Source organism: Ambystoma mexicanum, chromosome 2p (assembly GCF_040938575.1).
Source record: "Ambystoma mexicanum isolate Mex_15411 chromosome 2p, UKY_AmexF1_1, whole genome shotgun sequence".
In the NCBI taxonomy this organism is placed as follows: domain Eukaryota; kingdom Metazoa; phylum Chordata; class Amphibia; order Caudata; family Ambystomatidae; genus Ambystoma; species Ambystoma mexicanum.
In genome coordinates this window covers 919,040,232-919,062,127 of record NC_090923.1, presented here as the reverse complement: position 1 = coordinate 919,062,127, position 21,896 = coordinate 919,040,232, and the positions used below count along the sequence as shown (strand labels likewise).

The window sequence follows — 21,896 nt, the reverse complement described above, 5'->3', positions numbered from 1 at the left end:
TGAGATGAACCACTTTCTGTAACTACCAACTTTAATGACTGTTTATGTGAAACAAGTCGTAAATTTACTTTAAATGAGCACTGCTAATCTTTAAACAACTACGAAGGTTTATCACACTTACTACAGATCATATGCTTCTATGACAACAAGGGATTCATGTACTGCACTGGAACTTAGCTAACACTAGAAGAAGACACCTGACTGTTTAAAGTACAAGCAATGAAATAAAGCAATAACCTCGGGAGAATTATTCTGCTTATTTCAGTTAGACACACTCACGTTGTACTAAGGATACCTACCAGTTATCCCTGGATACCCACTTCATGTACACGCAGTTGTATGCTCAAAGGAGGACGACCACAAACTAGAGTTGAGATATGATCACTCATGTCAAGCTGCCATAAGTAACTAAAGATAAGTTAAGCCAATAATAGAATCCACAATATGGAATCCACGGGTTGAATCCGGTTGGTTCCACACATGTGGACTGATGTAAAATGGACCTAACTGAACGTCAGAAGGAGAGGAGAACTCACAATACCGGTGACTGCCACAAATTGAATCTATATGATTGAATCCCCTAGGTGGGAACACTACTGGCTCTAGACTTGGAACACATGCAAGTGAATGTAACTGAGGGTAGAAGTGCAAGCGGGAATATGCACATTTGAAATGGATCGGCATTGATGGGACTGATCTTGCCAAGTATGAATTGTCATTATGGCAAGATAGATGATGGACCACTAGGATCAGGGCGATTGCAGAACTAATTATAACATTGGAAATACTAGAATCAGTATCACACGATTTTTGGACACCCACACTGATGATATCATCACGTTATGGCAGATGACGTCATGACACCAACTGTATAAATTCTCACTTTCAGAATGGCGGCGGTCCTGCGTTCTGCGTTCTACGTTCTGACTCTGCCTTTCTTGTAGGTTGAACAGTCTCTGAATGAATAACGGATATAATTTTCACACCTGAGCATAGAAAATATGGAAATTTAAGACAGCGCAGCAATGACAGGTAAACGACCACTTGCACGCATTCCTTCCCGGAAATGCTAGGAACCTTTACCAAGGTCGACTAAAATTGCATCCCTTTAATCATAAGAATGGAAGCACTAACATGATGAATGTAATGAAAAAAAGATCAATCCGGGGGTCACAACAATATGACAAAGGTACCGAAATCAGTTAAACAGAGAATTTATAAGCATAACTAAAACCTCTCTAACTTCAGATAACAAAACCGTAATACTTAACATATTGCAGACATTAATGACAAGACAAAGCACTAAGAATGCAATAAGAGACGACACCCAGAGAGAATGTAATCTAAACTAACCTTGACTGATAGGTAAGAGATTCACTGAGAATATTTGATGCATCAGTACTAACCAGTAGCCATAGATATAATCAGCCCTAACTACGTACTCTTTCCTTTCTTCCTTCTCAGTTCTCCCCGTAGAGCTACTAACCACTGCGTAATTGTACACTATTAAAAAACGTAATCATTTTGTGAAAAAATCAGTGCATATCATTTTACTGTGAAGCAACAGTAACGAATGCTATGATAATAGAGACAATTATTGAACTGAAATCAAACACCATGCATCATGATTATGTGTATATAAGACTGATGTTTAGGAATGTACTAAATGTATAACAGCTGAAACTATGGTACTTGAATACAACTCTTTCTTAATGCCTTGGGAAAGCCTGGGTACGAGAGAAACGATTGCACGTGCCTTCAAATGGAGAATGCTGGCACTACTTAAAATAGATGAAAGATCTGGTAATAAACCAATGACAAACCAAGTTTAAGAGTTGATTACATTATTTTGAATTTGAAAGCTAAGGCGCATAACACAAACCAACCAACCCACACGTCATAACATACAAAAACATACCTAAGTTGGCTGCCATGGAGATGGAAGATGGGGCTCCTCTTCCATTTCAATGGCGGGCCAGGAGGCTGGAGCAGTGACGGTTGTGCCGCTACAAAAGGAATAAGGTGAATGGGGCAGGGAGTCGGGGGAAGAGAATTGGGAGCAGAGAGGAGGCTATGGGGAAGATGGTGGGACAAGGGAGCAGCCAGGTTGCTTAGCACATGGGCTTGGATTGTGGGATACAGCCCGGGATCCAAGCAACCTGATTGGGTGGCTCTCCAGCCCTGGGTGCTAATATAAGGTAAAGCCTGCGTTCCATGCAGAGCCCCCATGCCTCACCCCCAGATAAACATTTGTCATTTCCTGCAATGGCTCCTGCTGCCCTAAGTAGCTCCCAAGCTCCCCCTTAATCCCCACATGCAGGTATCATCTCCCTCACACCCCTACCCAACAGCCCTAACTCACCTTTGAATCTGTTCCCTCACCATTGATCGCTTGCCGATGCAGCTATGAACATAGACAAGGGATTGTTTTTATGTCCCTCGCAGTCATCTTTGAGTTGTGTTGGTGCATATCTTTTCATGCAAATCAAGAGGAATTTCATTTTGATGATAGTCTTTTTGATGAAGTGAAGGATTGTCATGGTGCAGTATTTTGAAAAATTATTTGGGTTGAGTGCAGGCTTCTTCAGTAGGGGAAGGTTATGAACAGTCCTAATTGCATCAGGAAGATGCCTTTAATGAGGGACACATTGATGAGATGGATTCGTCAGGTCAGTTCACTTCCAGAGATAGTCTTTAAGTTGGAGACTGTCAGGGCAGTGTCTTCTTAGGTGGTGGCCTTCAGGACTGTGAATGGCAAGTGTACAGAAGACTATAAATAAAGTGTATACTGCCATTAAACAATGGATGACTATATACGGCATGTGCCTTGATGCTAAAAAGGCTGAAATAATGATTTGTGGCTCACCCGAGGCAGGAACCAAATTGGATTCACAATATTCTGTTTTTTGTGTGGAAGGCCACACCATACTGACTGTGGATAGAGTCAAGAAACTTGGAGTTGTGTTTGAGTCTTCCTTAAACATCAATGCCAACACCGGGAGCATTGTGAACAAGGCACAGTATATGTTGCAGTTGCTAAGGCTAGTTAAACCCTATGTTTCTGAACTCAACTGTGCCATTTTGGTACATGCTCTTGTGATACCTCGGTTGGACTACTGTGACGTTTTGATGTTGGGGCCTAGTAAAAACAGCCTTAGACGACTCCAGGTCCTTCAAAATGATGTGGTCAATATCATCAAGAATATACTGAGACATGAACCTATCTCTGACCACAGGAGAGCCCTTCATTGGCTCCCTGTGGAGGCTTGTATACAGTTTAAGGCGCTGACACTGGTGTATAAATGCATCAATGGGCAAGCACCTAGCATAAAGAAATTGTTAAAATCTTCACACCAACCAGGTCTACAAGGTCTAGTGCTGGAATTTGCATTTCAACACCCATGGAGCAAGAGAGTTAGAGGACTAGGTAGGTCCTTCATTGCCCAGGTCCCCCTCTTGTGGAAAAATCTCCCTTTGTCCCTCCGTGCTGAAACTGATATCTTGAAATTCCGGAAGGGAGTCAAAACCATGGTCTTTGGTTGATCCCATTGGGCAAACTTATTCGCTTGTTTCTGCCATCTGTTTTTTTCTCTCCCTTTTCTGCGCCCTGATGCCTTTGGGCTCCCGGGCCACTACAAGTGCAAATAATAATAATAATATGCTGGTCATTTGTTTAAGTGTAAAATACCTGAAATTAGTCTGTTTTCATGCCTCTGGTGGGGTGGTTCAGATGGCCTTATCAAGCTTAGTAAAGGACATGGGTTGTCTGATTTTTTGTGTATTATATCGATGAAGAAGTAATTGATTACAATGTGTTGTGAGTTGGACTTGTTGGAGGGTTCAAATACGGTTGATGAATAGCTGATGAGTAGGGCTTTGTTTTAGCTGTGGTGAAGATGGTCCTGAGAGCAGAACAAAACGCTTTCAGATTGATACATTCTTTCAAACTTTTCTCCAGGGCTTGTCTTTTCTGTGCATGATCATTAACTCTCAGTGAGTGCTTGTGTGTCCAATATAGCAGAGGAAATTGCTCTGTTGAGTCACATATTTGTGCTCTAGCACCATGGAGCCTCTTCTTTGTCCTAGATGGAATTACCATTACAATGTCTCAAACCAAATAACCGGACAGACCCAAAGGAGATGGTAAAATACTGCTTTTATCTCAATGAAGGAAAGCAGGGCAAAACAACATTTATCCGAATAGATGCTTGTATGTTCACACCTTATCTTGTTTATACACAGTTTATATACTTCCTTATCCATCATTTATGACATCATCCTACGTGGCAGCAGAATACTGATTGCAACATTGTATGTGAAAGTGCTGTACAAGCTTTTTATTTGGTGGGCAACCCTATCCAACATTGGACATTCGGCAAGCTAACAGCATGAAACGAAACCCAGGTGCAAAATACGTCAGCTCTTTCTTTGTTTTCCAAATAAGACCATCATCTTTCATCGGCAGGGCTTATGCCAATGTCTTCCATCTGAGGCTGACCTTGCTAGCTTGCTCACTGTCCTGGAACATTTAAGACACACCACTATCTTAGTCCTTGAGCTTAATGAATAGTCCTTCTTTGCAAGTGCTTTATAACATGTTAGGAGACCACGAGTTCGTCCATTTTGACAATTTAACCCTATTTGATTCAGATATGCTGCATTCCATTGCTTCTCTTGGCCTCTATAGACTGGCTCACTCCATCTTACATGAACTTTATGCACTTTTAATTGTCCAACACTTGGCCCTGCCCTCAGCATATGCCTTGCAGTTTGGCAACATGGAAGATACAAGTGACAGGTGCCATCCTGCCAACATCTTGATGGAACCCAAGGTTCAATCAGCCAGAGCTTGCCTTCAACCATGGCCAGCCCTGATCTAAATAATATAATTGTATATTCCCAGGGCCTGGTGACACATTAAAATAAAAATATTAGCCATCTCCAGTTTTAATATAGTGGCATCTGGGAATCTATAATTATGCTGGGCAAAATTATTTGTATGTTGATACCACAGTACTATTGTTGTTTGAACTGCTTTTGTGCTATATCACATCCCTCCTGAAGTGTAGAGCCTGCTCTTGGCCCGCCTAACCACTAGAGATGAAGGAGGATACCTGTTGGTTTGTGCCTGTTGCACCTTTATCATTGGGATAACTTCTGGTTAAGCACTAGTGTGGGGCTCATTAAGAGTGTAATCCACTACACATCCCTGTACTCCTGCAGAACAGTCATCATGTTGTACAGTATCCTTAAAAATGTTCGGGGAAAAAAACGAATGGGAGAAAATGGCAAAATCAACACAAAAAAACTCCCTGAAAAACTAAAATGTTGAATAAACGGAGCAGGGGTTGCGGGGGTGTCCCCCTCTCCCCTTGTTCAACATTATGGAATTTCAGGGGTGTCCCCCGCTTTCCATCCATTGCATGGAAAGCTGAGGGACAATAAAGAAAAAAGAGAGCAAGGGACCCTGTGGCATCAGTTCCCACCCATAATTGGGAGATGGAACTGACGTTGCAGGGAGAAGACCAACGAGGAGAGGTGAAGGCAGGTAGGAGGGGGTATTTAGGGATAATTATAAGGGCTAAAGGGGTGGTGGGTAGGGGGGATAAGGGCATTGCAACATTTTCGAAATTCGAAAATGTCAGCCTGGGTCATTTCCCCTGCAGTAAAAACAGATTCGATTTTATCACAGACATCCTTTTGTAACAGGTGGTGGTGAAGATCAAAGACGCAGGAGGGGGTAACAATAGGAGGAGAGGGTGGTAGTCAGGAGGAGGTGGAAAGACCAAGGGTGCACAAAGCGGCAACACTATCAGAAAGAGGATCCAATAAGCAGGAGGAGATGGTAAGATCAAGGGTGCAGAAGGATGTGACAACAGGAGGACATGTTAGTAATCAAGAGGAGGTGGTAAGATTGAGGATGTAGGGGAAGGGGACAACATCAGGGACTAAAAATGATACAGAAGAGGTTGTAACATTAGGTGGCAAGAGTGATATACAGGAGGCTAAAGTGGCAACATCAAGGAGATTAGATGACAGTCAGGAAGGAATAGTGTTGAGCAACAAAGATAATAGTGTGGAGATGATGACATTGGGGGGTGAGATCAAGAGTGGAGAAGAACACGATAGGGTGGGATCAGGAAGCAAGGTCCCATATGCAACCAGTACAGGAAAGTTACAGCAGGTGAAGTCGCCCTAGGCAGGACCAGAAAGTGGAAAATGGAAAAGTGTGTGTTAGGGAGGTTACACTTGGATCAGAGATGTGAGAGGAGAAGAAGCAGGATCTTTCTTGATCCTTGTCCTGACATTGTGGAACTCTCTCCCTTGTCACTTGCGAGAGATTTCTGACCATTTGCATTTCCGTAAGACTCTCAAAACAGTTTTTGTTTCGATTATGGTTGTCACTGAGGTGTTCTCACTTCTTGCTTCCCAGCGCCCAGATGCCTTTAGGCCTTGGTTTGCACTCTATAATTATAATTGCATTACATTATGTTACATTACAGAAGGGCCCCTGGTTAATATAAACCTCAAAGGAAGCCTCTCCAGTTCTTCCTTTTAGCAGCTCCCATTGTCACTTGTCAAGTCTATGTATCAGTGTGTTACGGGACCATGGGCAAACAGAAACTAGATAGTCATCTGAAAAATAGGGCAGGAAACTCGCATAGCAACTGCAAAGTGTAGGGAGCACTCACCACCGTTTCTATGGGGATGGCTTAGTTGTTGCGGACTGCATGGTCTCGCCATTATCCGATGTGTCAATCAGAGGGTGTATGAGAAGGAATCCTTCTAGATCACTATCCCCAAAGAGGAAAAGTAACAACCTCAAAAACAACCATGTGCAGTCCCGCACCTAGAAACGCCATTCCTCAGAATGCACAGCAGGGAGCAGAGCAGCGCAAGGACCACAATACAGAAACAAGCTGTAGGGCACTCACCAACCACATACTCCATGGCTCATACCGTGGAAGATGCTACACATGGCAGCAGTGATAACGTGAACCCCAGCAAGATGGTATGCTTGATATAATACAGAACGCTGCCGTGCCACCAAGAAGCAGTGCAGGATTTCCAAAATGATGCTGTATGATGTGGATGCCTTAGAAACTTTGCAGATCAATAGGCGAGCTAATGGCGGCAACGAGGTACTTCACCTCTACCAAGATAAGAATAATAGCAGCTTAACAAGACTAATTACGAGTTTCCCAAAGTCCAACCAGACTTGAGAAAAAACAATGTCCTGAGAGTTAACCTACAAGGAACCCGTTTAGAAACCAGGCTGCAGCCTCATGGTTACAAAAGGGGGTGGATCAGCTCACTTGTCTTGGTCCTGGGAGAAGTGGAATTGTCTTCTGATACTCCCTTGATACAAGGAGAGGATGCATGAAATAGAAAGACTGGAAGGACTGCTCCCGGGAGCAAGGCGATGCAAGCCTGGGAAGGCTGGAGGGAGTGCCAGAGGGCAGCTAGCTCCTAGAAGCCCAGGAGAAGGAAGGATGACAAAAAGGGCACAACAGCCCCCTCTCAAGTCCTTGAAGAGTAGGTTTGTGAACAGTTTGCTTTGGCCGCACCTTGGAAATTTATGTTATTAGGGTAGCCAGCTTAGACTCATAAAGGTTCAGTTTGAGAATTTTCTGTTGACCAACCCTTTGGAGCTTTTCTTCATTAGAAGTTGGGTGTCCCTAGTGGGGCGAGGACATATTAAAATTGCTTTGGACCGTTATCTTTGATCACAATGAGATCATTGGGAGCACTAAGGAATCAAGATTTCGTTCAATCCACCAGACATAGTTGTAGTCAGAAACTCCACTTTAGCTGTAGAGTTCCCCTAGCACCTATTAGGCTTTTATTGAACAGATTTTGCATTACAATGTCTGACAATAAAGACACTGTTTGAACCTCACTTTGTGCGTGTAAGTTGTATCATTGCCTTGAGTTCACCACACCATGATAAAAGTTGTTAATGTTGAGAATTTGGCCTTGGAGTACTCCTTGGTCCCAGGAAAACCCTGTGACATCCAGTAAATGTGTTATTTGTCTAAAACCTTCAGTAATTAAAGGGAGAACAGATCACCCAGTACAATTCTTATTTGATACCCTAATTGGATGTTCATAGGGATTAAAGAAGAATCAATGGGGGTCATTACGAGTTTGCCATTTCTGCCACCCGATATCCCAGTATTACTGGGACATTACAGGTGGTGGAGTAACGGTACATTCCCATTCCCATGGAGTCCAAAAGGACAACATGGGATGGGAACCACTGAATGACCAGCAAGTCAGGCCTGCCGGTAGTTCACTGCCCCTACCGGCAGACACGAAGTATGCCTGTCTTAAAAAGGTGCTGGTACACGTTGTTACCGGCATCTTATTTCCGGACCAGTATACTCGTAATGACTCCCAATGACTGTGTACATGCCTTGTTTGACAAATTTATTAGTGGTTTCTGGAAATGCAAAAGAGTACTAAGCCACCTTTTTAAATAACTTCATAAGAAGCAGGAGGCCTTTGGAGGGAGAATTGATTACCTTTGCAAGTCCCATTGGATCCATGATTAGGGACAATTGAGAAGGAACTGATCACCTTGTACTATATTTTATTGAGTAAACTTATCTGTAGCACACACTAAGGCGAGAAAGGTTTTTAGACTAAATAAGACTTTGCATAATGAAACGGAATTTAAGTCACCCATTCATCAAATGGAAAATGTATGTATAGTGCAAAAAACTAAAATGTAATCTCTGATCGGTCTCAGTAGTATGGCTTCTTCAAGCCGGTAGTAATGAAATACCAAATGGATGATTTGGAAATGATGAAATATTGTGCAGAGAGCTTTCTTATTTGACATGACTACATTGTATCCAACATATCAATGACCGCTATTACATGCCCTGAATCCTTTCAGTGCTAGGATATTCGAGAATTCTAACATACCAATACAGAGCTATTAATAGAAAACAGGCAATGTTATTTAGGGTGTACATCATAGCATGAGTATCAAGCATTTTAAGGTCTACAACATACCAGAACTTGATCATTCAAGGTTCGTATCATATTGATGCCAAGATTTCAATGTTATGTTATTATTATTATATAAATGGTTATAACACTCTTAATACCCAGAGGTTTCTAAGCGCGGACACGGAGATCGAACATGTGCTGATCCGCATCGTCTTGCTTCCAAGATGAGCACATTGCCCGTGAGCTTTCCTTCCAGCTCTATGTTTTGTTAAGATTATTTGTAAAACGCAGGCATCATGGCACTGTAAAAGGCAGCATGGCATTAAGCAAGGAAAGCATCACAGGAAAACTGAGAAATGTCCAGAAAGAAAGTTAGAAAAGAAATATTTTCAAGCAACGATGAAACAAAAGATGGACGTGAATTGCACAAATAAAGTACAGCAGCATATTCCAGAGAGTGGCAGCTGCAACAGAGAATGTGCAGCTACAAGTTCTGAAGCAGCAAAACCGAGGAACCTGGATAGAGAGAGCATTAGCCGAACTAAGAGGTATAGGCGGGACTTAGGTACGAAATAAAACGTGTAAATATTCAGCTCCTCTGCCATAAAAGGCATGGTGAAAACAAAAGAGGTGATGGCTGGACGGTTTGGAATCAATCCTAACCCCTGCCATTGCTCTGGGAAACCCTCCAGACCATCGTTCTTCACCTGCCAAGCCATTACAAAAGGGGAAAGACCATATGCAAATCAGGCTTATTCTCACCGTAAAAGGGGCAGTCCAGCCCAAACTGCTTGGTCACATCCCTTGTGCATGGTGAACAATGCACAGTGATTCAAACTTAATTCGGCAAGTGGTCAGCAGCCAAAGCAATCTTCATAGGGTGGGGGAGATGTAGTACGAGGAGCCAGAAACTGCTCTTGCGGCAAAGTTTTGTAAAACTTGAAAGCGGTGGAGCAGATAGACAGGTTGATCCAGATAGAGCGTATTACAGAAGTCCAAGTGTCCAAGGACAGCAGAGGCCACAACAGGTGCACAGAGATGGTGGAGCAAGAAAGGAAGAACTTTATGCAAAACCTTAAGTTTAAAGTGGTCAATTTGGCAGACTGAGCTGGCTTGGGCATCCATTGATAGTGAAGCAGTGACCTTTATGCCAAGATATTTAACTGTGGTCACAGGTAGGGGAAAAGAGCCCAAAGAAGGAGGCCAGAAAGCAGGGGTCAAGAGAGAAGAGGCTGTGGAAGGGCCAACCAAATGAACCTTGTTCTTGTCACCATTAAGTTTGAGCCAGTTAAGGCACATCCAGTTGCCAACTGACTCAAGGCAAGAGCAAAAGCTGGCGGTGGCCTCAGGTTGTCCAAGAACAAGACGGACCACAATTTCTGTGTCATCGTAGATGTAACACTGGAAACCATGAGATTGAATCAGTTTGGCCAGAGGCTGAACATAGACGTTGAATAAGATAGGGGAAAGAGCTGAGCCCTGTGGGACACCATGAGTGACTGGAACCGAAATAGACTGGAAAGGAGAGAAAGAAAGTGATTTAGAATGGTCAATTACTTGCCAGAATTAACAGCTTCCAACTGCCTGAAAAACAGGATGGTGTGGTCGATGGTATCAAATGCTGCTGATAGGTCTAAAAGGATCAGAGCACCAACATCACCACTGTCTGATGGCCTACTAAGGTCTTCAATAACTGACACAAGTACTGACTCGGTCCCGCAGCCAGGATGACACCTGGACTGAAATTAATCAAAGAAAGAGGTTTCTTCAAAAAAGGAGGATAGAAGAGGAGTGATAAGAGCTTCAAGCAGTTATATAAAAAACAGAAGAAGAGAGATAAGTCAATAGCTAGCAAGAAGGGAAGAATCGAGCAAAGGTTTCTTTAAGAGAGTACCAACAAGAGCATGTTTGAGAGAAGAGGGAATAGAGCGAATAGACAGAGAGGATAGAGAGAGGATAGTGACTGGTTGACTGCTAAGGAAAGTAAAGAGGAAATCACTAAGGCCATTGATTTTAAGACCGAAAAAGGAATATGGTCTAAGGGGATGCAGATTTGAGGTGGTTGATAGCTTGAAGAATGTCACATGAGCTCAAAACTGGAAAAACTGAGCAAACAGGGAAAGACTTGGCACAAGAAACAGGTCTAGGAACAGAAAAAGAATTAGTCAACTTTATCTTACTAAATACTCCCCCTCTAGACCACTACGCTCTTCTGGCTCTAACTCTGTCTGTAAAGCGTTTTGCTAAACAAGGGACAGGTTGTCGGTCACTTTCCTCAGCTGGCTCCCTCCTATGGAACAGCCTCCCCCTCCCACTGCGCCTTGAGCAGTATCTTCTTAAATTCCCGTAGCTCCTTAAGACTCTCCTCTTTACCTCCTCCTTCCCTTCTTTTCTCCCCTGCTAATCCCACAGTTGATGCGATTGGTGTCCTGGGCCCTTATGCATTCTCGGGGCCCAGACCTCCCGCACCCAATCAGCCCAGCTCCTGTCTATTTGCACTTGCACTTACACTCTCTGCCCTGGTGGCTCGCACTTACACCCCTCGCGGCTCAGGCCGTGTAGCACTCAACATTCCTAGCACTTCATCAGTAGCTCACACATGAGCTCAGACTCCTCAGCACTGACCCTCTGCCTTCTTCCTTGCTGCACTTGCACGTTCTGAATACTCACAAGGCATAGTAGGTTCGTCCTGTTTTCCTCTTCCCCCGACTGCTCTTATATATTGTGTTTTTAATGTACTTTGATGTATTTCCCATTCCTGCTCCCTCCCATGCCCTGTGGGTGCTTTAGAACAGTATTTTCTTATTGTGTAAGCGCCTAACAAGCCAACAATAAAATAAAATAAATAAATAAGACTAATGTTTTGATAAAAAAAGGATGACGGAGAGTCGCAGAAAGACCTTGAAGGAGGACTGGAACTTGAAGAGACCAAGGGGGAGAAGAGGGACTGCACAGTTTTAAAGAGCTCTTTAGGTTGATTCAGAGAAGATTGAATTCGATTAGTAAAATAGACACGTTTAGCATCTAGGATGGACCTATGATAAGTGGAGGTGGCTTCACGAAAAAAAAGATTTGGCAAGTGGGCAGAAGATAGAGCGCCATTCCTTCCTGCCTGTCTGCGAAGAAAGCAAAGTTCAGCTAATTGAGGCGCAAACCTTGGTTGAGACGGACAAGCACGAGATTGCATCACAATGCTTCACAACATATATGCAGAGTCATTTATGGCCTCTAACAAGCCCACTGTTAGATTAACATTAAAATCTATCAAATTAGTTGGAGCATTAGACAATATGCATATTAAAATAAACATTGCTTTCTCCTTGTCTTCAATACGTGTTTAGAACTAGAGAAAGAAGTGCGTACATTTTTACAGAATAATTATCAAGACTCCAATTATTTATTCAATCAGCTCATTTATTTCTTCTGTATTTTTTTTAGAATGCATGAGAGAAGAAGCTTCTAGAATCGAAGAGAAGGAGCGGACCACATCTCATGAGAAGCCCCGGAAGCCAGAAGGCCTGGGTTTCCTTTGGCTTCTGTGGCACCTGATGTTTTACAAACCTTTGATTACAGACCGCAGCCTCGAAAGGAAGAACATTGAGTTTGTGTTTGTACCCTTCAGTGCGTGGGAGTATGCTGGCAGTGATCGACTGTGGGCGGGGCTGGTCACCACACTCTGTGATCGTGTGCGCAGACACTTTGGTGCTCTGCCAATAGGAGTTTACAATGCACTAGGCAATCCGCCAAACCGTGCCCCTGATTTGGGGGAGAAAGAGTGGGTCCTCAAAAAGACATTCTGTTTCACATTGGGTTCGGCAATCGTTGTCTTTATCATTGGACTAGTTGTAGCCTTTGTGCCCATATGGAGGCATGAAGAGGGCGAGGAGGAACCCGGAAATGTTTACACGGTTCTTGGAGGTGTGGCTGCCATTGTATCGGGATCTAGTATAGTCATGACTTTTTTTAAAGTGGGCAAGAGTGTGGTCATTAGTCAGAAAAAGAAGATTGAGAGGTTGATAAATAGCCAAAAGTTCAGCACGCAGATGGGTTTCATGAGCGAGGTGAAAAAGGAGATCGAGGTCATCACAAACTTGGTAAGGTGCATGGAGATATTTCAAAAGCAGAAGATCCGGATAGTTCTACAGATCACCAGCTTAGAGCTGTGCGCCCCAGACAAAGTAGTCGGTGTTCTGGATGCCATGAACACTCTGCTTTCAGACAGAAGGGCCCCATTTATCTCCATTCTCGTGGTGGACCCTAGCATCATTGTAAACTGCTTGGAAAGTGCCGGCTCCTTGAAAGGGATGGCCGACAATGGCTACATGTTCCTGAATAGGACTGTGACTCTTCCGTTTTCAGTACCACCACTCGGCACCAAGCACAAACTGCAGCTCCTTCGAAAGGCAGTGCAGGGAACTGAAGACTTGATTGACTGGCCCTGCAGAAATGATGTCAACAGGGGAACTAAAACAGGTATAGCCGAGTCTGCCAAGCTGCTGAGGGATGAGCTGGCAGAAGATGAAGAGGGAGAGGAACTAGTTGAATGTGTGTCCTGTCCTGGCCCTGGGAGATACATACAGGATGCCTTCCATGCCCTGTATAGTGAGCAGGAGCATCTCCATGAATACATCCCAGACAGCATTGCTCAAATGAGAAGAATCGTTAACACAATCCCCGTCACCATCCGTCTCCTGATCCTAAACCGAGTCGTATCCAACACGATATCTCCCAAATCTGTGGCCGCATGGGTGGTTCTGTGCAACCAGTGGCCATGCCGCCTTAGTTGGATCCTTCAGTGTCTTGAGGATGAGCTGCAAGTCGGAACCAAGGAGGACTTTGATGCACGCTTACTATGGGATATTTATAAGGCGAGTAGTAAAGAGCTACACTCAATGAAGGCAAACCTAAAAAATATATTAGACTTGGATGCTGATCCTGAAGTCTTCCATAAGTTCCTGTCAACAGACTTCCCCTTCACAGTGCAGGTGGCCAAAAGCATTCTGAGGTGCACAGTCAGCCTTGATATGTCCATTAAACATAAAATGGGTTTGATACGGGGAGTCAACAACCTGGAGAAGGCCTGGCCGAACATGACTGAGAAGAACATGGAAGGGGGCACAGAACAGATCCAGAATAATTGAGAAACGTTCTCTGTGTCATTGGTGACAATTGTTTTTATTTCATCAGATGTCTTACATCATGGTTTGTTGACGCGTATAATATAATTTGCCACCCATACAATCCTCAAGCTGTTCCAAGTTGATTCTCACACTGTCCTTGGAACAGTTGTGCAAAACAGTGGAAGTCAGGAAGCTGCCACTACAGAAGCCTTGGGTACCTACAGACACACCTCTAAGGCGCAGGTTGCATTCTTGTGGGCAGAACCCAATGAGTGAACCTAACTAACTTCATCTCAGAACCTTCTTCTGTGCCATACCTCAGAGATCACTTCACTCCTTTGATATCATGCCTGCACATTCTCATGAAATTACACTGTTGCACTGACAACACACACACATCTGAGTCATTTAGAAGCAAGTCAGCCCAAAGTAAATTTGTCCTCCATGGCAGAAAGCCTTGCATCCTAGAAGAATGGGAGTGGAAGGGCTTTCTGAAAATGAATGGCGCAAAAAAGGTAATCCTTTCGGCGGAGCTACAAACACATGTTAGAATCTTACTCTGTCACATATTTTATGTAAGCAGGGTTTCAATGGGCCTCATTACGACCCAGGCAGCCACGGAATGAACGGTGCTGGTAAGGGACCGGCCGCTTTCATTCCATGCCGCCATATTACGAGGTCTGCAGTGGGACCCGCTAAGGAACACCTGGTCAGACCAGGAGTCCTTAGCGGGACCGGCTAGCAGACCAGGATGCTAACAACGGGCCTGTCATTAACGGGCCTATTGTTAGCATCCTCCCCATTCCCATTGAGCCCTATGGGGGCGCAAATGGGACGGGGGATGTACCAGGTCCGGGTCCCGCGAAAGGGATTTACCGGGCCCACCAAGTTCAGAATGGCCCGGTAAGTCCCCTTTTGCAGGACCCAGACCTGGTACCCGCTACGGGGGTAGCCATGTCGCTAAAAGCGGCATGGCTACCTCCATACTCGTAATGAGGCCCAATGTCTTACACCAAAGTTTAAACTAAACGAAAGCCACAATGCTATTCATTTCATTGCTGGGATCACAAACACATATAGAGGCTGCTGTTGTACCGAAATATCCACGAGTGCATGCATACTGCCTGAGAGCAGCATTCAGAAGCCATAACATTTGCCAAAAAAGAAGGTCTTGTATACAATCATCTCATAAAATCCATTCATTTTTATAAGTGTCCATTTTCACATAATTGTGTTAAAGCAGGTGTTGTGTACATATAGCTTCACTGCTAAGAATGTGCTATTTTTTCATTTTAAAAAACTCAGGCTATATGGCATGATCGTCTCTGCTCTGTTTTACAATGGGGCTTTCAAGACTGCTTTATTATTTCAAGATGGAGGCCTGCATGACTAAACATGTTCTCAGAATGAAATTCCAGCGCCAGCATAGCGTCTTATCCTGAAGCATTGACAAAAGTGTTAACTGAACATCTGGCAGTGTTTAATTGAAGGCATGCTAGGAGTTCTAAAACTCAAAGCCTGCTCATTTTCCACATCCCAGAATCTTTTCATATTAACTAAAGCACATGAGTTCGAGTATTGTGAACACATGCAGCATTCACTTGGATAAGAGAACATGACACTATTACTACAATAAGTGAAAGTGTAACATTGCTTTTTAACTCAATTTCTGCAAATCCATCTATATATGCACAAAAAACAATGACCATTAATCATTCAATTTGAGCAATGAAATCTTTTGCAATTCAATCTTTCCTATAATGTGAACAATTATTGTTTTCGTTAAATGCCCTTCGATGGCTGTTTTAGGGAGGGCGGGATATGTGGTGTATATAGTTTTTTGCATCTCAGGGTCTCATTTTGAGCCGGGCCTACCAGTATTTGAAAGTGTTAAAGTCCTGCGTAGGACATTGATGCACACCATTAATGATGATTTTAATTCATGGTGTGCTCCATTTTCTTCATTTTGTCTGGTAGAGAGGAGGTCCCCACTGCTCTCTTCCTCTCCGCCATACAAATACTCCAGCATTTGCACAGGCATGCATTTTCATGCTGGGGATCCCTATTGAGTCTGCCGGCTTTTTGCACCAGCAAAAAGACACCATACTCCATAGGGATCCATTGTAAACGCAGCCTGTCATGCATACATGATGCGGTATATAGAGCGTGCATTACATAATGAGTCTGCCTGCATGCTGTTGCAAATAGATGCGCGCTGCCCACAGCCTTTTGGAAGGTTTTGAACAGGAATACAATTGAGGGGCCAACACACCTCTGCTTGAGCATAGACCCAGCAAGGGCAACATTAATTTACTAAGATATCCTCCACAGACATTTGTGAGGCAGTCAGCCCTGCTCAATGTGCAAAAACAAAACATGTTGCTTGCAAGATGAAGCTGCTGCTTGAGAAACAGGTAATCCGTGAAAGAGCACAACGGTAACAGTTCAGAACTACAAGGTTGGACTGGCACATATGGAAAGTGGGCAGTTTCTCAATAGTTTCAGAATTGTTGGAACAGTTGGTTTATCGCCACTCATATGTCAGGGACTGTCTATTGCAGCAATACTGGCGTTTCTGGGGCACTCACCTATCAGGAGGTACATTGTATTTTTCCTAGGGTCACCAATATTCAAGCTGTGCAGGCTTCAGCCTCTCTCTCGGTCCACTCCTTCCGCCTGTAATATATTATCTGTGCTACCGCACGGGGCACGAGGCCAGCTCCATTCATGGGCAAAGAGTATTGTTGGAGGTGCTAATTAACTCTCTGCTGCAATTTTTTCATGTTTTTAATGCGTTTGTCCTTTTTTTATTTCACCTTGATGACCATTTCTAATAAAAAATAATTTAAAACAAAAATACAAACAAGTAATGTAATGTGTTCATGCACTAGAAAGATATTTTTGATAAAAACTAAGAAGGTACCATATTGTCAACAGGAACATACCAAGGCTAGGGGTGACTACACATTCCTCCGATTTGAATAAGCTAAAGTGGAACTGCAGCCAAGTGTTTGTGAAATAGACCCTGCTGATTTCTCCGGGGAATTGTCTTACATTTTGGTGCCCTGAAATGATTTACAGTTAGAAAACATCTCAGATCTTGGAATAACTTGCTGCCATCATCTGCAATGCAACACTCCCTGTTGTCAGCTACGACTTCTGGGTACTGCAGAACAGTGTTTGGAATGGGGAATGGGAGATTTTGGTGCAGCATTTTTGCTAGGGGTAGGTTTAATCGAGTTTTTTTACCTGATTTTGTGCACTTAATGAACCTGTTACCAGTCATCAGCAAACACTGGTTTACCATCACCCGATTCAATGCAAGTCTAACGATGGACTGATGAAAAACTGGCATAGTCTTATTCACTGCACATGGGGCACTCAAGTTGTCATGAAGGATGCCCCCTTCCCTTAGCGGAACTATTGCTTAGAATAGAATTGCCACCAGTTCAATAGTGCTCACAGTCAAGGAGACCCGTTACTGAGAAATCTAATTAACCAGTTACATAATGTTTCTACTGCAACCTGTTGTGGCACATGGATTTGGACACTGGACATATAGGACATATAGGTCAAGCATACAAACATGCAAAGTATAATGGTTATAAAATACAAACCGAAGCCAAAAGACACCAACATAATCCAATACAATTTCCAAGATTAAACTACTCTGGCGAAAGGTCTTTAAAAACTCTCAGGAACCAACTTTGAAAAGCTGAACATCGTTGGTTGAATCATCGTTCCACTTCTAATTATGAGATTTGTTTCCTAATTTCTCCATTCATTTTCTTCCACTCTAAAGTAAACTAATGTTACATACGTTCAATCTCTTATCCAATCTCAGGCTAATTTTCCAACAGGGGTGGACTGGTCTATAGGGAACTCTGGAGATTTCCCGGTGGGCCTCTGCACCCTGGGCCTAATTTCTGTGTATTTTTAAATTTTCTCATAGGAAAAACATTGGGCTTGCTGAAAATGCGTCATATGGAGCCACTTTGAACTTTATTTCCAGGGCCTCTTTTGGTCCCCAGTACTTATTTCCAGAGCCTTTTTTAGTTCCCAGTCCAGCCCTGTTTTCCAAAACTGACTTTCACTAATTTCAACACATTACTTGCTTCCCCCTCTCCTGATCTCTCCATTGTGTCTAATCTTCCTGCTGATGATTTTTGCTAAATTCTTCTGGACAACATTTGATACCATCGGATCGTCTCTAAACAAAAACATTTCTCCTAATCATGTATCTCTGGATTGCCCTATTGTTGTTTCCCCTACTTCTTCAGCCACTTTTTCCCAGTTTGCGCCAATCTATGAGAGGGATGCTATCTCCTTGATCTCTTGGACCCATCTTGCCGCTGCTTCTCCTGACATGTTACCTGCTTCTTTGGTTAAATCTACCTTTCCTGCACTAGCTCCTGTCCTTGCTACTCTTTTCAATCTTTCTGTGTCCTCTGGGAATTTTCCATCTATGTTAAAAATGTATATTCCTTTGTTAAAGAACCCGTCTTTAGAATCTTCTGACTCTGCTAATTTTCATCCTATGTCTCATCTTCCTTATTTGTCTAAACTTTTAGAGAGGCTTGTCGACTATCAACTGTCTTTGTACCTTCACAATCTACTTCCTCCCCATCAATCTGTTTTTATTTGTCCTGGCTTTTGAACCAAAATCTCTCTCTTATATGTTTGTTAACACTATTCGAAACAATCTTCAATTCTGATTCTGTTAAATTGGAGTGCTGCTTTCAGCGCGGTTGACCACCCTACTTTACTTTCTACTCTTTCCTCTTTGGGTTTATCTGACACTGTTCTTAGCTGGTTCAATTCTTATCTTTCTAATGGGTCTTTCACAGTTTCTTGGAAAAGTTCTTCTTCTTGTTCCTTTTCTTCCCCTTATGGTGTCCTCCAGGGTTCTGTTCTTGGGCCCCTTCTCTTCACTCTCTATACTTCTTCTTTAGCTTCCTTAGTATCTGCTTATGAGTTTCAAGTACATCTCTATGCTGATGACACACACATTTCAGTATCTTTTCCTTCCTTCACCAAATTAATTCATCAGCATCTTTCTGCCTGCGTATATGCAATTAGCACATGGAGATCGTTATTGACCTCCACTCAGCCAATCAAAATGTTTAGAGTGCAGTCAATTATTACTGGTATTGACTGTGTTCTGAACATTCTGTCTTCAGAAGCAGACAGTGAAACAACAATGCAATTTCTAGACATGTTTTTTTTTCCTTTAACAGAACACTTCCGCTCTGGGAGGGGCTTTTTTGCTGAAGCATACTTTCACTTTTTTATAGAGAAATTGTTTACTTTTAAATTACACCTATGCAAGCTCATGTCAATCCTGTTCCAGTTCAACCAAGTTACAATTAAAATGCATAATTTACGACGACAGCCATGTTATTTAAATACTAAAACATAAACTAACTTTGATGCCTATTTACGTTTCTCACTCGTAAAGTCACATTTTTTACTTCACAACCAAAACTCCAAAACATCCATTCCTACTACCACTATATGCTAACAGCCTTATAGAGCTCGGGAGGGTTCATTATTGCTTGGGATAATTGCCCTTCCCAAACTTATGGCCTGAGGCAAAAATGACCCTTTCCTTAGTCTGTAAAGCTATATTAAGTCTTGGATGTCATCTCGCTTTCTTTATCTTAACCCAAATAAAACTGAAATCCTCTTCTTGCTAGCTTCTCCAAAGATTCTTCCTCACCTTTTGAATCTGTTCCCCCACTTCAGCTTAAATTTCTGAATCAGGCTCATAATCTAAGTGTGTACATGCATTCAGCGACAAGATTAAGGATCAGGTTGAATTTGCAATGGGAAATTTCTAACGAAATAGACACATTAAACTACTTATGACAGGGTTGTGTTTTGGCCCCTGGCTTGTTCAACCTTTATGTATCCGACATGGGTGTGTTCCTTGCAGAAACTGTGAAAATGTGTTTGTCTCCCCCTACTATTGGCACGACAACAATTAGTTGACTCACCAATGCAGATGACATGCTCCTGATGGATCACAAACAGATAGGTCTACAACGCCTCCTTAATTCATTTATACAGTTTACGGTATAAAATTATTTAAAATTAAATGCATCTAAAACTAAAATTATAAGATTCACAGGTAAACAGACTTAGAAACAGGGGCTTACATGGAGTACAGGGGACCAAGTATTGATAACAACAAATTTGACATATTAAGAATTCTATGAAAGATCTAACCCAACAAAGGCAACGGCCATGCTGGATCTGGTAACGAAAGCAAAGGGAGTCATCTCACAAATGAAACAAATTAACTATCAGTATGGCTGCTTCTCCATATAGCCTTATTACATTTTTACAAAAGGAAAGCAGTGTCAATAATCAAGTTTGGGATAGAAATCCGCCATCTTTCAAGGAGTCTAGATCTAAGGAAACTAGAGGGTTTGTTTTGGAAGAGGTTTTTGTCATTGCCCAGTTGTATTCCAACTCCAGTCTTGAGATAAGAATTGGGCCTGACATCGCTGGGAGGTTGGTTTAAATGGGAATGGTACAATTCTATAGAAACCTACTTATTCCACGCCAAAACCGAGGATCTCAACCAACACATGAGGAAAACTCACTGATGTATAATTTTAAACTGATGACTAAGAGTATAGTCCAAGAATGTGACATCACTGTCTCCCTGTTGATTAAGTATGGTGCCGAGATAAAAATAATGTTTTTTACCCGAGATTGGAAACCTACCAAAGAAGAGACAACAAAATATAAGTTGTATAAGCATCTTTTGTGGGACACTAAAAGCAGAGGTGTGAAGCCAAAATACTTGAATCGAATTCCCAATTCCCATTGAAGAGCACAGTTTTTATTGTTTAGGATGAACGTGCTCGTGCGGAAATAAACGGTACAAGAAGTTGAGAGTTGAATCCGAAAAATGCCCACACATTTTGCCAAAATGGCAGTCGAAAATCTTAATGCATTTGGTGATTGAATGGCCATCTCTTCAGCCCACAAGATGCCAGATTTTTGATAAATGTGTTGATACATCAGACTGGTTAAACACACAGGCTTTTTGGCAGTGCATAGTGCTGGGAAATGAGCCAGCTCTATCCATTGCATTATTGACATTTGTAAATTCTATTTATTTAATTAAAATGAAGTAAGGTACTAGCAACTCATTATAGAGGTTGACAAATATGACTTTTTAACACATTTGGTCACATTACAAGTCTGCCGGTGCGGAAATAAGGGTGCTGGTAGCAACGTACCGGCACCCTTTCCAGACCGGCAGACTACTGTGTCCAAAATGCCCGGCTAGACACTTGACACATGATATTCTCTTTCCTCATAACCTATTCCATAATTTGAATGATTAGTGCCACTTAGAAGTACACGTTATTGTCCGGTTAATGAAGTTGATAAAGGCACAACTACTTGGAAAAAGAATTTGTATTTGATTATAGGCAATAGTGATACTGTTTTATAATTGTTTTACGGTATGTTTTTATTGTATATCGAATGTGTATTTTTGTATAATTCCAATTATTCTACTAATCTTTTGCAATTGGAGTAAAAGTTTCTTTAAACTAAGACACCTTGATAAATTAAAAATATAATAATAATCTAGGTATTCCTTTTGATTCTTTTTTTCTTTTCAGGCTCAAATAACTACAGTGGTAAAATCGTGCTGCTTTCATCTACATAATATCTGGAAAATGTGCATCTGCTTCCTTTCTGTTCTAAACTGACGAAATCCACGTGGAGTCATATTTATTTTTTATTTTTACATTAATTATGCACATTAAACCCTCGGGCATCAAGGTGCTGAAGGCA

At 42.4% G+C, this 21,896-nt stretch overlaps 1 protein-coding gene across 1 annotated transcript in view; it reads left to right on the top strand.

The window, feature by feature from the left end:
* NKPD1 (NTPase KAP family P-loop domain containing 1) overlaps nt 1–21,685 on the top strand; it is a 65,274-nt gene extending 43,589 nt beyond the window's left edge. The window contains exon 4 of the mRNA XM_069644637.1: nt 12,397–21,685. Within this exon, the coding sequence (XP_069500738.1) occupies nt 12,397–14,099 (1,703 nt within the window). The 3' untranslated portion in view covers nt 14,100–21,685. The remainder of the gene's footprint in view (nt 1–12,396) is intronic.
* Nucleotides 21,686–21,896: the final 211 nt, after the last annotated feature.